Source organism: Argiope bruennichi, chromosome 1, assembly GCF_947563725.1.
Source record: "Argiope bruennichi chromosome 1, qqArgBrue1.1, whole genome shotgun sequence".
NCBI lineage: Eukaryota > Metazoa > Arthropoda > Arachnida > Araneae > Araneidae > Argiope > Argiope bruennichi.
In genome coordinates, this window is record NC_079151.1 from 125,570,792 (window position 1) to 125,587,735 (window position 16,944).

Below are 16,944 nucleotides of genomic sequence, written 5' to 3' on the forward strand. Positions count from 1 at the left end.
CAGCTTTATTTATTTATTGGCTGATTATTTATCAGCTGCATTTTTTTTTTTTTTGGCTGATTATTTATCAGCTTCTTTTTTTTTTTTTTTTTATTGGCCGATTGTTTATCAGCTTCATTTTTTTTTATTTTTTTTATTGGCTGATTATTTATCAGCTTTGATTTTTTTATTTATTTCTGGTAGAGGGCGCTACAACAGTTGTATGAAGGTTTTTTGCGTATCACGTCATCGGGTCACCAATGTTGCTACTGGCGATAGGCGAGGATCGAACTCGCAACCTTTGGGTTCGTAGCCGAGTAACAAGACCACTAGACAAAAGAAATTTCTCATGTCTCGTAGCTGTTATCTGGCTTATAAAGCGTCACCACAAATACATGAGTGATGATAAATATACCATCTTATAGACAAACGGAAGTCGGGAAGATAAGAAATATGATTCTTATCTAAAATTTCTTTACACAGTTCAATCATAACCAATTAATTAAATTCTAAATAGATTAAAAATTATATTTGAAGCAATAGTGGTAAAAACAACTGGAACAGAGCTTGTCTGAAATGAACTGAATTGATATACCACGTTACTTAAATTTTCTCGTGGTGTTTGTTGTCAAAATTTTTTTAAGAAACTGCGTGTTCCTCGTAAGCCACAAATAATCTATTAACTGTTTCAAAAAGCTGAATTTCGCTTTAAATAAGATAAAAATGTCCGCTGTTTGTCATGACGAGGGGTTTAAGGAGTTTAATCTCAAAGAATGGATTGTTAAGCAATGTACCGAAATGGGTATGTTTTTATATACAATGTGTTTATTATTGTAATTGAAGGACATTATATTTCTTACTGAGTAAACGAGTACCTTTTAATTAAAAAATTATTAGGTATAAATGATGTGTAATCCATGTCCCTTAGCGAATTTTCTTTTACTTAATTCTTAGTGTAATTTCATATCATTAATGTGCCCTATTTTTTTCGCCTCTCAAATCGAGACATCAATTGATTTTTAGGCAATTCAAGTGAATGCATATTTATTCATAGTCTCGCTATTAAAAGTGGCATAATACCATTCAAAATGGGAAAACAATCATATTAATTATCGTTTAAGTGGTTATATTTTGTTAATTTTTGCCTTTGAGTGAAAATAATGGGCAGGAAAGATTATCTTAAATTTCTTCTGAATGTGATGCTTCTAAGAATCCAGAATTTCTGTCTTTTTTAAATGTAATTATTTGTTCTTTTAAATTAATTGAAAAAAAACTTAGCAATTAAAACTTGTTGTCTGAGATATTTAGGCCTCGTTAATATGATAATGAATTTCATGAATTTTTGTAGGTGATTTTTTAAAATTCCTTAAATATTGGAAAAAGTTATTTGTTTTTAATGAAAAGTCTTAGAAGTGGTCAGAATATAATTCTAATTGTATGTATAGAGTGTAATTTTTTCATATACATTTCTCTTTTTATTTGACAACATATTTCCTAGAAAAAAGCTTTTTTTAGGTTATTAATTTTATGTTTGTTATTATTTAAAAAAAATTTTTTTTTGAGGATTATTTTAGAGATTTTTGTCCTTAGTCAATTTATTATAAAATGCCAAATATAAATCTAATCTCTTAATGAAATCTGTCAAGAAATTTAATAGGAAAACTAAATAGCAATATATTTTTTGATATATTTATGAATTTTTACTCATACATATATACTTGTATACCAAGCATATAAAATCGGTTTTATTTAATGGAGAAACAAGCTTGGAAGCTCTTTAATAATAATTTTTATTTATTTTTCATAATGTTATAGAAAGCTGTTTTTATGTTATTAAGATTTCTATGCTATTGTATAGTTTAAAAAAGGAAAGAAGGAAAAAGAGATGGTGTGGAAACATATTGTATAGATTGAAGAGCATGGGAACCAAAAGCCTGTATAACCCAGAATTTAAATTGAAGTCTCAGCTTAACAGATTATAAATGAATTAGTTTTAGAATATTAGATGAGTTGAAATTATTTCACACACACACATTATTTTAAATTAATTTGTTTGTTTATCCAATTTTATAAATAACTGAATGAATTTGTGAGATGCATTTATAAATTTATAAAAAATATACTTTTATTTTTTTTAAAAATTAAGAGTTATAACTTGATTTTTAACAAGCACATGGATTTGATCTAAAAATTACATAAAAAATAATTGAATTTGTATCAATAATGGCAAATAAGAGGAAAAATACTTAGTTTAACCCTATTTTTTTATTATATGAAGTTTATTTATATTTTAAAATGGCATTGTTTAGACTTTTGATGCTGTTTTATATGAGATGTATTGTGAAACACGAAAGATAATGCAATTTGAGCTCCTTGAATTTTATTCTTCATTTCTTCAGAATAATATACAAATAAACTAATATTAAAATTTTTCTATAAATACAGAGAAATTTTTATAATCAATTCCAATGAAAATGTAAAAATATGATTTTTTTTCTTTCATTTTTACTAGAAATAACATTTTTATTTTTAAAGTATTGATGAATAACTCACTGAAATGAAGCTGCTTATTTTTATTTTATTTGTTTTGTTTTCATTTGTGAATATATTAAGTGTAAAATGGAATAAAGATTAATTTTTTTAAATTTGTACTTCTCAGTATTTGTATATATATATATATATATATATATATATATATATATATATATATATATATATATATATATATATATATATATATATAATTAGTAATAAAAACTAAGTTAATAGCAAAACAAGTATCAAAATTAAACTAAATAAAATAAGAATCCAGCCTGAAGATTTTTTCAAGGGTCACCCTCATTCAGGGATTCAAAATAAGGGATTTTTTCTGTGAGGAATCCAGACTAATTTGTCCAACAGTATTGACTCCTCGTGACCTGAAAATCCTCTGAATTTAAGCCTAAGAGATACACCATTTTTACAGAAAAGAAACAAACAATAAATTAATACAGCCACTAATAAGCAAAAATACAATAACATGAAATAAACATATAATAACTCTCAACCAATTATGAAAACAAAAAGGAAAGAACGTACCAGCAGCAGGCAAAAGATTTTGGCAAAAGCTGTCCCATTAAGCTGGTATGTTCTTTTCTTTTTGTTTTCATAATTGGTTTCTGTAAAATTTCTGTTCATTTTCTGTAAAAATTGTGTATCTTAGGCCTAATTTCAGGGGATTTTTGGGTCACAAGGAGTCAATACTGTTAGACAAATTAGTATGGATTCCTCACAGAAAAAATCCCTTATATTACCCCTTATAAATATAGCTTAGATTTTCAAGTCAGAATCAAGATATTAAATGATATCTTAAGGATCATACAATGCAATAATGTTAACATTGTTCTTTAATTATTTGAAAATTTTCTTTCAAATGTTTTATTAAAGAATGGATGAATCAATCTTTGCAGGAATAACAAAGCCTACTCCAGTACAATATCACTGTATCCCTCCAATTATGGAAGGAAAAGGCTGTGTTGCTATATCCAAGACTGGAACTGGTAAAACGCTTGCATTTGTACTGCCTATGCTGCATAAATGGTGTTCAGATCCTGTTTCTAAGTTTGGTTTGATTCTTACTCCAACGAGAGAACTAGCTCGACAAATTTATGATCAAATTAAAGTTATTGGAAAGCCAGTAAATATACAAGTAAGTGAGAAGAAAAAAAAGAATTTTATGAATAAAAGGTGTTTATTCTGCTATTTAATTTTTAAATTATTAAAGATGTTCAGTCTCTAATTTTTAAATCATTAAACTGAGCATATACTTCCAATCTAAATGCCATAAATAATTAAATTTTTTAAATCAATAAATGCAAACCTGAAAAATTGCAGTGCTTAAATTTTTATGTAGTCCTCTATAATCGTATTTTGTAAAATATTCTTGACATATTCTATGCAAACAGTTTCATTCTTTTGTAACCAAAACTGGCATAGTTCTGTAACTTTCAGTTTTATTATTTTAAGCCACTTAACAGCTGCCTCCAGGAAACTTTGCATGTTGCTTGATTTACTGAAAGTGGCCACTGAAATTGCCCAAGATAGTATAAAATAGAGACATTCAGAGCTTCATAACTTTTCTGGTTTTAATCATAGATTAATTTTAAATGAACTTGGATAAAAATTTGTTTTTCTGTATATTTATTTACAGCAAATCATATTAAATAAATGAAACACTGTAAGAATGAATTAGATTTGAAATATTGACTTATTTATAAAATATATTGTTAAAGAGACATTGCCAAAGGAGATTTTGTATATTTCAAAAACTTATCATAAAAGTACAGTGTTAGTAAAAACATCATTCTTAAATTAGAAAATTTGGATTCAAATGTACAGAGTAGTCTCTATAGGGAAGTCTTTTTGCCAATCAGTTTGGTGAAAGAAATTATACATCAGATTGTACAGACATAATGGAATACAAATTCACAGTAGTGAGACCAGACAGTTGCATAAATTACATTCTGCTTCAGATGACCTTTGAATTTTTCAAAATTTGTTGCTGATACATAGTCTTTTATTTGGCTGTGTATAATTTGTAATATTATTTTTCCAACTATTGTTAATTTTTACATCATTTAAGTGTTATATACATTATTTTGTGTATCTTTTTCTTTTACTTTATTTTCTTACAAAAAAACTAACATTTCCAACATTGTATTCTACTAGAAGATGTGCCCATCTTGATGGGCTGTTGTCCTATTAACACTATCTCAGATATGATTTTGCAGATTAACTAACAAAAGTTGTTTGTTTGTTTGATTGTTTTTTTTTATGGTGCAAGGGCCAATACTGGCCAGGCTGTGCCAAACTCGTATTAACTTAAAATACAAAAAATTTACTCATTACAGTAAGGGGATGTAAAATTAAAATAACAAAGTGAAAATCGAAATTAGATATTATGCATGAAATTGATGTCAAGTAAAAATGAAAATACATTAATATGGTAGGGTTTGCCAATTATATCTTTCAAATTTGGATAATCTCTGCTGAAATATTTTATTCTTAGAAAACGGTATTTTGGGCATTCACAAATAGTATGCTGAACTGAAATTATAGTACTGCATTTTGTACAAATCGGAGCTGTATCTGAATGAAGTAAATGTTTGCGAGTAAAATAAGTATGACCTATGCGAAGACTTGCTAACACGACTCTCGTTCTACGACTGAGAGAGTCATTCTTAAAACCGGAAATAAATGGTTAGTTGGAATGCAATTTATTATAAAGTTATGAATCCCAAGTATGCTGCAAGCGAACATTGCTTTAAAATTTCATCCAAGTCTTGAAATGGAACAAAGGTTTCTTCATTTGAATTAACTATTTTTGCGGCAACATCAGCTCGATCGTTTCCAGGGATACCAACGTATCCAGGAATCCACCAAAATAGAATATTAAAGTTACACTTCAGCAATTTAAAATATAGTTTTACTGTACTGAGCACCAAAGGACGGCTTTATCTTGATGAATTCAAAATTGCTTCAATTGAATTTTTTGAATTGGTATATATGATCCAATCTTTCTTTGATAATAGTCTTAGAGCAGTGTAAATGGCTAAAATCTTCAAGGTAAAAACAGAACTATGTTTGTTTAGCTTCCTAGAAAGTACAATGTGGTCAAATATTCAGCTGAGCCAACATGGTCACTGATTTTGGAACCATCTGTAAAAGCAGTGTCGCATTTTTCAAACGATTGCCTATGATCACAAAATTTTTTTTTTATGTAAACAGATGGTGCAGTCGTAGATTTTGGCAGCTTATTAAAATTATTGATAGTAAGAATGCTTTTGCATGTCCAAGGGGAAACTTCGTCTTCTTTAGTTAAAATGTCAATGTTCTTTAGGTTAAAATTATCTAAAAGAGGGTGGATTCTAAAACTAAATGATGGAATAAATGAAATCTTTTTCTCATATAACTGTCCATAAATCGGATTTGTGATCCTGTCGTATAAGGAATGTGATGGATTCTGATTTATTTTTAAAAAGTATTTGAGAGAAAATCTCTGGCGTCGTAATTGTAAATCTGGTTTTTTAGTTATTATGTATAAGCTTTGAATAAGAGAAGTTCTAAAAGCTCCTGATGATGTATTGTGTCAAGCTGTTGCAGAATAGACTGCTGCTGAGTCATAAATCATGCTACCATAGTCTAGTTTTGATAAAATCACACTTTTGTAAATTTTTAACAAAAGTTGTAAGAGAAAAATCTTATACATATTGGCAGAGTGCTGAATAAATAGATAACTAAATAAAAACGAATTGTAGTACACTTTAGATTCAAACGTATAACATTGAAAGTTTTGCTTTCTTTACTATAGAATCTTTTCTATCCATAATGTTAATGCATATTGAAGTCGAAATCAATCACTGAAATTTGTTTGAAACAAATAGAAATCTACTAACAGAAGAAAAATACAATTGCAGAGGGGGGAAAAAAATGACTTAAAAATAAAATTATAGAAATTTCAGATCTTAGTTCATTAATCCTTGCTACAGTCTGGCATTTAAAAAAAATGTGAAATTTGGACTTTACATTTGATAATAATGCAGATAAAAGGAGCAAGGATATTTTTAACTGCAACCAGTGTTACAAGTGGAGATGGATAATTATATATACTGATTGCAAAAATTACTTGTTTTCTTATACCTCACTAACATTTAAAATTTATCAAAAGACTTATGCATATAATGAGTTCCATATCCTTAGGTTTGGATGGAATTTCCTTATATGTATGCATATTTATTTGGGATTGTAGAGAAAAATAACCTGGAAAATAAAATTTTCCAGGTTATTTTAATTGATTCCTTCTGATTCTAAGGAAAGAAAAAAAATGTCATTTGGCTCTTTCTTTTGGTTCTAGGCATTTTAGTGTCTTTTGAATGAAGAAGAAACTGAAATTATTCTCTTTCTGTATTTCATGTTTAATTTTTGAATTTTTGCTTAAATAATCATTTTGGTCGATATAACAAATAGATTAAGTTAGTTAGACTGGAGAACTGGAGATTTATGTAGAGTAGAAAAATCAATATTTTTGTTGATTATATTTTGTTATAAATTATATTGACGTTCAACATATGTTATTAATGACTTTGAACTAATTGCTATTTTTTTTTTATATAGGTTTGTTTGATCATTGGTGGAGAAAATCAAGTAGAGCAAGGAGCACAGATTGCTAAAGGACCTCACATTATAGTTGCAACACCTGGACGACTTTCTGACATGATCCAGAGTGGCTATGAGCGCGATTTCAAATACATTAAGATGTTGGTTGTAGATGAAGCAGACAGAATGCTTAATGGATCATTTACAGAAGATGTATGCCTTTGATGTTTTTTCTATCAATTTTTATTATATTCTATAATTTCTTTATTGTAACTGGTGAATTAATACCATCATCAATTTTAAGGAGATAATTTTATGAAGAAATTTGTGAACAAGTCTGATATGTCTAGTTTTGATTTTATCGATAAAAAGATAAACAGATTTTTTTTTTAAAGCCAAAACAACTATTTTACAATTCAATATTGAAAATAACATTCTATCCTTATTGTTCAAAAATAATTTTTCTGTAAGTCTTTGGTGGAGGACAAACAAAGCTAATCTGGAACTTATATGCTTATTCAAATGGCTTTCAAAATAATTAATTACTTAAGTATTAATGAACCATGGTTGAGGTCTTTGGTTAATAGCAAACAAAGTTCTGGAAGTTATATATATGTTCATTCAAATTACTTTGAAAGTAATTAATTACTGAAATATCAATGAATCATTTTTCTTGGTAGGAATGTGATATCTTCCCTTATGAATTATTACAAATCCAAAGTTGAAAATTGTAGTTATTAACATACTCCGACAAGTAAGAACAACCTAATTACTATTATAAACGATCTCAACATACTTTTTCTAACCACACATTCTATAAAAATATCTGCTTTAAGCAATCATTTCCTCTTGGTTTTAAGTTTGTACCAAATATTTGAGAACCACCCTGTATTTATATACAAGTTAATAAATTAAATCTAGAAAGAACAGCAAAACTTGTATAAACTTTATTTCTAAATAATTTTCTCTTAAACTATTTGATTATTTCTATTCTTTTGAGGATTTTAAGATGTGATATACAGATTTCATAACTTCCCCTCCCTCTAGTAAATACAAAGATTTCACTTCCTTTTTCTAAAAATACCTTAATTTTTTTTATTCTTAATTTGAAAAAAATATTTGACGTTTTTAGAAATTTACATATTTGTTTGGGTGACCATTTTCTCTTGTATGAATCTCTTCATAAAATTCTTTAATAAAATTATGTAATTCGTATAGGTGTATTTTAGCATTTCTTCTAGTTCGATTTTTGATGCTTTAGTAATTTTGAATGTATTTTAATATCTAAAGTTATTTATTTTTATACATTTGACTAATAACAATTTCTCCCATTAAGATACACCCATTTTCAGGAAATAATAAAACACATTTAATGCATATTACTTCTAGATTTCTGAATTCTGTTTATAGAAGTTAAGATTCTTGGTAGATAGATACTAAATCATATTTCTGTTCATTTGCACAGAAGTGCAAATAAAAGACCTCATAGAGAAAACATTCTCAATTAAATTGTAGTTATTGTTGTTGCTTAGTACTTATTGAATAGTTGTTGAATACTTATTTTCATAGATTTGGAAACTAACATTATTTTTACTTTTGAAATAATTTATTTTCAGCACTGTTATTTGCTTTAAATTATGTTCATTAAAAACATATTTACATATGTGCTTAGTAAATAATTTTTCTATTAAATAGCTGGAAGTGATAATGGCTGCTTTGCCAAAAAAGAGACAGACTTTACTCTTCAGTGCTACCATGACTCCTATGGTGGAAAATGCAATTAAACATGGTCACGAAACACCTTTTGTTTGGAAAGGTGAAGCAGATGTAACTACAGTCACTGAACTGGATCAAAGATATGTTTTTGTGCACAACCCTGTTTTGAGAAGTGGATATTTAGTAAAAATAATCAATGATTACCAAGCCAAAACTCCAGATAGTTCTATGATTATATTTACAAAAAATTGCGAGTAAGTATGTGCATATAATTTTTTTCCCCTTGCATAAAAGAAAACTTAAACCAGTATTAATTAATTTCTTGACATTTTAAAAACACTTTTGAAATGACAGTACTTCCTAGCATGGGGAAAATGCAGCTATCAGTGTGATATAATTATTATCATGATAAGTGTATACTAGAAGGTTATACTGCCTTCTCATTCCACTCGCCAACCCTCAAGAATCTTTTGGGATCACTGTGTAAACCCAGCTTGCTCCTCTCATTTGCTATATAGTTATGTATTTCTGCTTGTAATAAAAAATTATAAATGCATTTATTGCAGAAGAAAAAAATTGCATATTAAAATTCTAACATTAATTTTTAATCAATTACTAAAAGCTAAAACATCAGTTTCAAAGAATAAGAATCAAAATTGGATATACTTCTTTTCCCGTGTTTCGATAAGATGTAATTCATCAAAATTAGTCAACATACTGTTAATAACACAGAAATAGTAGCTGAAGATAGCAAGTATTAAAAAGCTTAAATTAATCATGTCAATCAACTTTGATAAACTAAATCTTATCACAAAAAGTTACCATGTTGTTTTTTAACGTATTATTTTAAATTATACTTGGGCAATAATGATTTATTATACTAAGTTACACTTCAAAGTGGTGAATTAATTATATTCAAAGTGGTACAATTAATTGGCAACGAAAATTGGCATTGCTTCTGATACTCTGAAACTTGGATCTGTACACACACACACAAAAAAAATGCTTTTTAATCTGTTTCATTTATTCTTACTAGATCTTCTTATGAGTAATTCCGTAATAATTTCATTTGCTATAACTTTCATTTTTGACAATTTCAATATATAATTGAAATTGCTCAGCTTAAATTCATTTTGTCGTTGTCTTATTCTAAAAGGGGGGGGGGGAAACACTTGAGGTAAGCATATAAACATTCCAAAAGGAGCTGTTGCCAAATGACGATCAAAAATTTTGCTCTGATTTTGCATCTAAATATTATTGGAATTATTGCAATTATGAATTTTTTTGCTAATTTTTACCCATATTATAAGATTATAATAAAATTTTCTTTATTCAAAAAAAAATCCAGTAAATTAGAAAAAATAATTTTAAAAAAATTAATTTCCAGTCCCAAAAAAAGAATTCCAGTAATTTTTAAAGGAAACTTCTATATTTTAAAAATAAAAATGCCGAGAGTGTTAATTACAGTAATTATTCAGATGACGTTGTTGCCTATGTAAAGTCTTTTTTTTTCTTCGATATGTTTACCATGTTTCTTCCATTAAAAATTTCTTCAATTATTTTAAAGATCTAAGTTTATTGTAAATAAGATAAATTTCAACTTAATAGTTTAAGTAACAAATACTATCCTTCCTTCAAATTTTTTTGTAGATTGGTTAGCATTAAAACTTGCCTTCAATAGTTTTTTTTCCCCTTCAGAATGAATAATCTTACCTTTAAGCTAGAATGGGCAATTATTTTTAATAACAAACACTTATCAGCTTATTTATTTAAATGAAAAATTTTATCTATTTGTTAAGCTTTAGTTTGATTCGATTCCATTAAAAATCAGTATTGTAGATTTTTTTGTATAAAAAGTTTAGTTTGATTTATTTTATAAAATGAATGAATAAATGAATTTTTTCTCATATAACAAGCATGCATTTATTTATTTCAGAGTTTGTCAAATAGTGTCTGAAGCCTTGAAGAAATTAGGTTTCGATAATGTTGCTTTAAATTCTAATTTAAAACAAAGAGAAAGATCAATATCTATTACAAGATTTAAATCCAATCGCATTAAGATACTGGTAGCTACTGATTTAGCTAGTCGAGGTAAGGCTTGTTTTTCTTTTCTTTTGTCTGTTTTTCTTTTATTTGAAAACTTGTAGACTGCTTTATTAGAACACAGTTAGCTCCTACAGGTTGTATCTTTTAAGATCACTGACTTTAACAATAAATTCTACAAGTTATATTTGCATTTGAATGCATATGGCACGTATATTTGCATACGGAATGAATAAGGCACACATAAAATGAAATTGTTTGCATTTAAATGAAGCAGCCAATAACATAATATATAGCACTATTGACTGATTTAATCTTTCTGATTAATGTTTTTTTTTTTTTTTGTAGATGTTTTGTACCTGAATAAGAAATAATTTTGAAGTTGTTATTAGAAAAATAATAAAATACAGAAGTCTGTATCACTAAGTTTCATTTTGCATAGAAATATGGTCCGACTTTCTTGAATAAATAAGAATTTGAACACATTACATAGCACATGGTGATAAGCTTGCCTGATGAAAAAACAGTTGCATCTATCCCACTCCCTCCCTAGATATAAAATTATTTACAACATTTTTTTTATGTGGAAACAAACATCTGACAGCATGTGTTTGCTTTCCATTGCATTAGAAATTGTGTGTTGTTGATATAAAGCAATATCATTTTTTGATGACATATGATAAATACTTTTAATGTATACAAAATTCCATAAAAGTATCAGTTAATTTAATAAGTTTGCCAGCAGTCTGAAAAAATGAACGATTATTTAATAAAATTGGAATTTTTGAATTGCAGATCAAGATTTAGATTGTTCAAATCTGTAATCATTTTCTTTGAAATTTTGACTTGTTAAATTAATATAATTTTGTAGAATGAGTGATAAATTATATTTAACTAACATGGGAAAATGTAAACATTTATTTTAATTAAAATCAGCAACATATAATAGTGGTTTACAGATACTATTGAATTGTGCAGGATAGGCATTATTTGAAAAACCAGAGTCAGCTCAGTAAAAGTAACATCAGTTTTAAAATCAACTACCTCAAAATGCTTTAAAGACATGAAAACTTGTTTGGTAACTGATATTTTGTAATAATATTTTTTTTAATATTTGAGTACCAAATTTCTGTAATTATGCCAATAAGCAAATTAAAATCTTCTATTTCTTTTTGTAGGTTTAGACATACCAATGGTTGACTTAGTGGTGAACTATAGTGTTCCACCAGTTCCTGCTAACTACGTACATCGAGTTGGTAGAACAGCCCGTGCTGGGAGAGGCGGTCTAGCTTTCACTTTATTAACTCCAAAAGAAATCAATCGGTTAATAAACATAGAGAAAAATATTAATTACAAGCTTCAAGAATTTAAAGTTTCAGGTAATTTTCTTTGATTTTATCTATAACTCAGCAGAAAAAAGGGAATTGTAATATTTTTATTTCCACCTACTTTATTTTCTATTTATAATTTTTGATACATTGCACTCCCAGGACCAGCACATTTTTGAACACTCTAGAAGTATGCTTGGCAAGCAATAGAATGCATATATGCATATTTTTAATTTGCATTTGGTATCATATTTACACAAAGTATTATTAAATATCACTATATATTCTATACATCTATTTATTATATAAGATTTTTTTACATTTTAACTATTATTTATTTCACAGACTTGAGTAATGCTTTAGTTGATATTTGGTAAAGCATACTCTCTTGTGTAATGGTATTTGGCATGATTTGCAGCAATATTTTGTTTCGCTCCTTTTTCTATTGGACGAACAGGCTTTGTATTGTTTGGTTTGGGAGCTTCTTCTTGTCTTTACTTGCTATTGCTTCCAGTATATTCTGTTTCATATTACCAGAAAGTATATGTCGTGAGTAAATCCATAAATAATTTGTTGTATAATGAATTGCACAATAATAAAGCATTTTATAAGGTATGGTAAATGATTGGCACAGATCTACCAATGTACTGCCTATACTGACTGATTGTTTTCACATGCTCTTGGAATGTTGACATTCAGATATTTTGTTAATCATTTGTTATAAGAATGCTTAAGGCTTCATTACCCTGGTAACATAAAAATATTTGCCTCTGGTTGGTTATGCATCGATTGCGCTGAAAAAACATGAGCACTGGATATCTCGTGACCTGACCACAACATTCGGTCTGCTAAGAACGAGAAATCGCGTAACCCGTACGCACTGTATTGATTTTTCTATTTTTGTTATTTTTTTAATTTGTTACTCTTAAAAATGTCATTTCTGAAAGTAAAATATTGCTAAAGCCTTTATGAAGGTATAATAGCATCGGTTTATTGCAATTATATGCATTTATGAATGTAATGTATTAGGTGTTATTAAAGTCTCTTTACAATTTCAAAAAAAAAAAAAATTACAAAACAGGTAAGTGGTTACCTTCAGATACAGCAAAGCTCCAATCAACTAAAAAATGCTTTGAGAAAGGCAAATTTTGAATATAAATGAGTAAATGCAACGATATTAACCCTGATATGTTCAGGCAGTGGTATTTAATACAGTATATAATTATACAAAATGCAAATCACATTGCTTTTGTAAAATGTATTCAGCAATTTTCGCTTTTTGCCAACTTTTCAGAAATTTGATTATCTAGATAAAATTGATGCTGATTAATACTGATAATTGGAATTTACTTTATGTCAAATAAAATTTATCCCCCCCCCCCTTTTTGTCGTTTTCAAAAGTTTGTGATCATGTTTGTAAATATATTCAAATATCTTATTAATAAAAGAGATAGTATTGAAGAAATCTTATAAAAATTATGCTTATTAAAAAAAATATGTTTTGGGAGTTATGTATTTTTTATCAGTGTTGTTCTATCCATTTTCCCCATTTTTTTTATTTATGTTAAGCTTAGAGCTTGTTCCATTATAACATATTTGTTTGATACTTTATAATGAAAGAAAGATATAGGATATTAATGACCACAAGTAGAAGATCACTGGTGGTAATGCCATCAATGATGCATTACCACCAGTGACATAGTAAAATGATTAAGCACCATTTTGATATGCTTTACAGGCATAATTAGTCACATAAAGTGGCATATTGAATTTTTTAAAAAAAATCTATTCCTCAATTTATAACAATTTTCTAACTTGTTTATCATTAACTTTGTCACCTTAATAAAATTTTGGTTCTTAAAAAGACTTCACATTCTGTATGCTCACATTATACTTGATTCTGCTATAATAGTGTTTTTTCTTAAATCTTACATTTATAATTTTAACTTAAAGCAGATGTTGAATTAATTAAATAGCATTTATCTTTCTTAACCTTAATGTTTTAAAATTTTAACTCATCAGACATTTGCTATCTTCTTCTAAATCACAATGATAAGTTCTTGATTTCAGAAAGTATACTAGGTTTAAAATCTGACTTCATGAACTGTATGTTTGGGCCTGATGTATGTGAAATCAGAGATTGCAGATAAAAAAAAGTTGCCCTGTTGTTGCTAAACAGAAGCTTAGAGAAAGTGTTGCTGGTTCATGTGTTATGTTGATCATCTAGGGATGGTTTTTATAATTTAAAATCAAAAATATTTCCTATGTTACGTCAAAATGGGGCAGAAATATATTTCAACTAAATGCATATTGCCATTTATCAGTTAATAATTTTAGTTAAAAGTATGGCTTTGGATTGTTTTCTAGATACCATTTACTAACCCATCATCATCTGGAAATTTAAAGAAATAGTCAAAAGAGAATTGCGGTTTACTAAGCATTATATATTATAAATTATATTAATATGTAAAATATTAATTTTTAATCTTTTGAAAAGGAAGAGAAAATTTAATTAATGATTGAATATAAGCTATGAGAAAGAAAATTAAAACAAATTTACTTTGATTTTTATATTATCTTTCCTATTATACATATTCATGCAATTATTTCAGAACTACATCGATTTGGTTTATAGTATATTATACAATCTTTCTTTATGAATATTACTGATTGATTTCATTCAATTTCAAAATTTTGTTTCAGAAAAAAAAGTGTTGGAAATAGCCCTTCAAGTAGAAGTGACTTTTCGAGAAGCTGCTATCAACTTACAGTACGATGAAACTGTGGAAAGAAAAGAAATAAACAAGAGGAAACGAATTATTCTAGAAGGTGGTGAAATTTATGTGAAATCCAAGAGGCAAAAAAAGAAAAATAATAAAAAACTTAGGAACTCTGGAGAATCTACTGAAATTGTGTCTCTAGATGCTGTTGCTGCTTTGGGTGGTGATGTATCTACATTAAGGACTCAGTCTGATGAAGAAAAAACAACAGCGCAGGTAGCAACACAAGAAAACAGTTAAGGCATAATGACAATCAAATTAAAAATAATGAATTAATGTAAATAAAAATTTCTTTTTTTATTTTTTCAAACAAAAATATGAAGACTAAAGTAAGTTTTCTATCTTTCAGCAACTTGGTAAAAGTCTATATATTTTTTGAAATATTAATTTTTATACTGAAAAAATAATATCAAGAAGAGTGGTGACTTGTCTTCTCAACATTTGTGTTCAAAATAAGCACTTTGTTTATTTTTATTTACCTAACAGAAAAAAAAATGTATGAAAATTCAAATTATAATTATCTTAATTTTTTTTTAATTTTCTCATATTCGTAGTATAGAGAAAATATTATAATAGTTAAAAAAAATATTAAAAAATCGAACTCGAAATTTTGATGAATTTCTATGCCTCAGGCCTCTCTGAATTCGAAAAATATGTTTTTGTGAAAAAGTTCGTCTGTCTGTCTGTGACAAAGATAACTCAAAAACGTTTTGAGCTAGACGAATAAAATTCGGTATACGATTTTTATACCAAATTGTTTCTGTCAAATTTTCTGAATTTTGTCAGAGGAAGTATGTATGACTGGCTGGCTGTTCGAATATCAATACAACAATTGCAAGCTAGATAGACAATATTCGGTACACATATTTAATATCTATATTGTATGCATCTATAAAATTTTGAGCCGAATCCAACTAGTGATTGGTAGGGCTGGGCGATGATAGAACTTCATCATCACTATATATATCGTCCAGTACATATCGATATTTTTCGATATATCGTGATATCATAATTTATTTATAGCTTTTATAAGTTATAAATAGTATCTCTTAGCTTATTGATTAATCAAAACGACTCCAAATAAAGAAAAGTTTCAATTTATATAATAAATATATTTGTTTTCTTTTGATTAAAATATATAGATAATAGAATATAAATCTAAATAAATGGAATATAATTTAGTTAAAACAGCTTTAATAAAGTGTGTCAGTGTCTGCATGTTACAATTTATAACACTGCGTTTGAAACAAGTATTTTTATATTTTAGAATATGGCAGTATTTTTAGAAATATTAACAAAAATTCTATACGAAGGACAATAAGAATGAAGAGCAACAAAAATAAACATTAACCTATATAACCAAAACGAAATCGAAAATGCAAATTAATTATGAATATCGATTTTTTTTTCATCGTAATTTATTGTGAACTATTATTTATGATCATGACTTCGATATATCGATATTTTCGATAACTGGGTTAGCGATATGGGATGCGTTAGGATAGAACCTGGGACCTTGTAGTCAGCAGTCCAGTAACTAAACCATTATACCAAAACGATCGTTCGGGTAGAATAGTTGTTAACTGGCTTATATGCTATTCACCACACTGGCATCAAAAATATCGATTTTTTTTGGTAAATTGATAATTGGTACAGCCCTAGTGATTGGCCGTCTATCGGTTTGTACTTTCATGTTTCATCAGAAACATGTAAATGCGATAACTCAAAAACACAAAGATTTAAATATATCAAATTTTATGACTACAAGTGAAGTTCCATGTCGAATTTCTAGGTACCCCCTAGGTTTAACCCCCTGCTTGGCGAAATTTTCAAAAATCGCCATCTCGCCAACAACAGTCTTGTGCCGTGTTTTTCGAAGAGCTATAAAGGCGAAAGATAATAGGTTTGCCAGTCTAGAGAAAACGAGAAATTTTGGCGCGTTATCGCAACTTGGCGAAGAAGGG

The 16,944-nt window shown here is 27.7% G+C and overlaps 1 protein-coding gene across 1 annotated transcript; it reads left to right on the forward strand.

The window, feature by feature from the left end:
- The first annotated feature begins 581 nt into the window (after nucleotides 1–581).
- On the forward strand, nucleotides 582–16,061 carry LOC129981371 (probable ATP-dependent RNA helicase DDX49). The gene is made up of 7 exons (XM_056092235.1): nucleotides 582–781; nucleotides 3,429–3,667; nucleotides 7,132–7,326; nucleotides 8,809–9,083; nucleotides 10,766–10,920; nucleotides 12,051–12,251; nucleotides 14,904–16,061. Exons 1-7 carry the CDS (start codon nucleotides 703–705, stop codon nucleotides 15,218–15,220), a joined length of 1,461 nt encoding a protein of 486 aa, XP_055948210.1. The 5' UTR covers nucleotides 582–702; the 3' UTR covers nucleotides 15,221–16,061.
- Nucleotides 16,062–16,944: the final 883 nt, after the last annotated feature.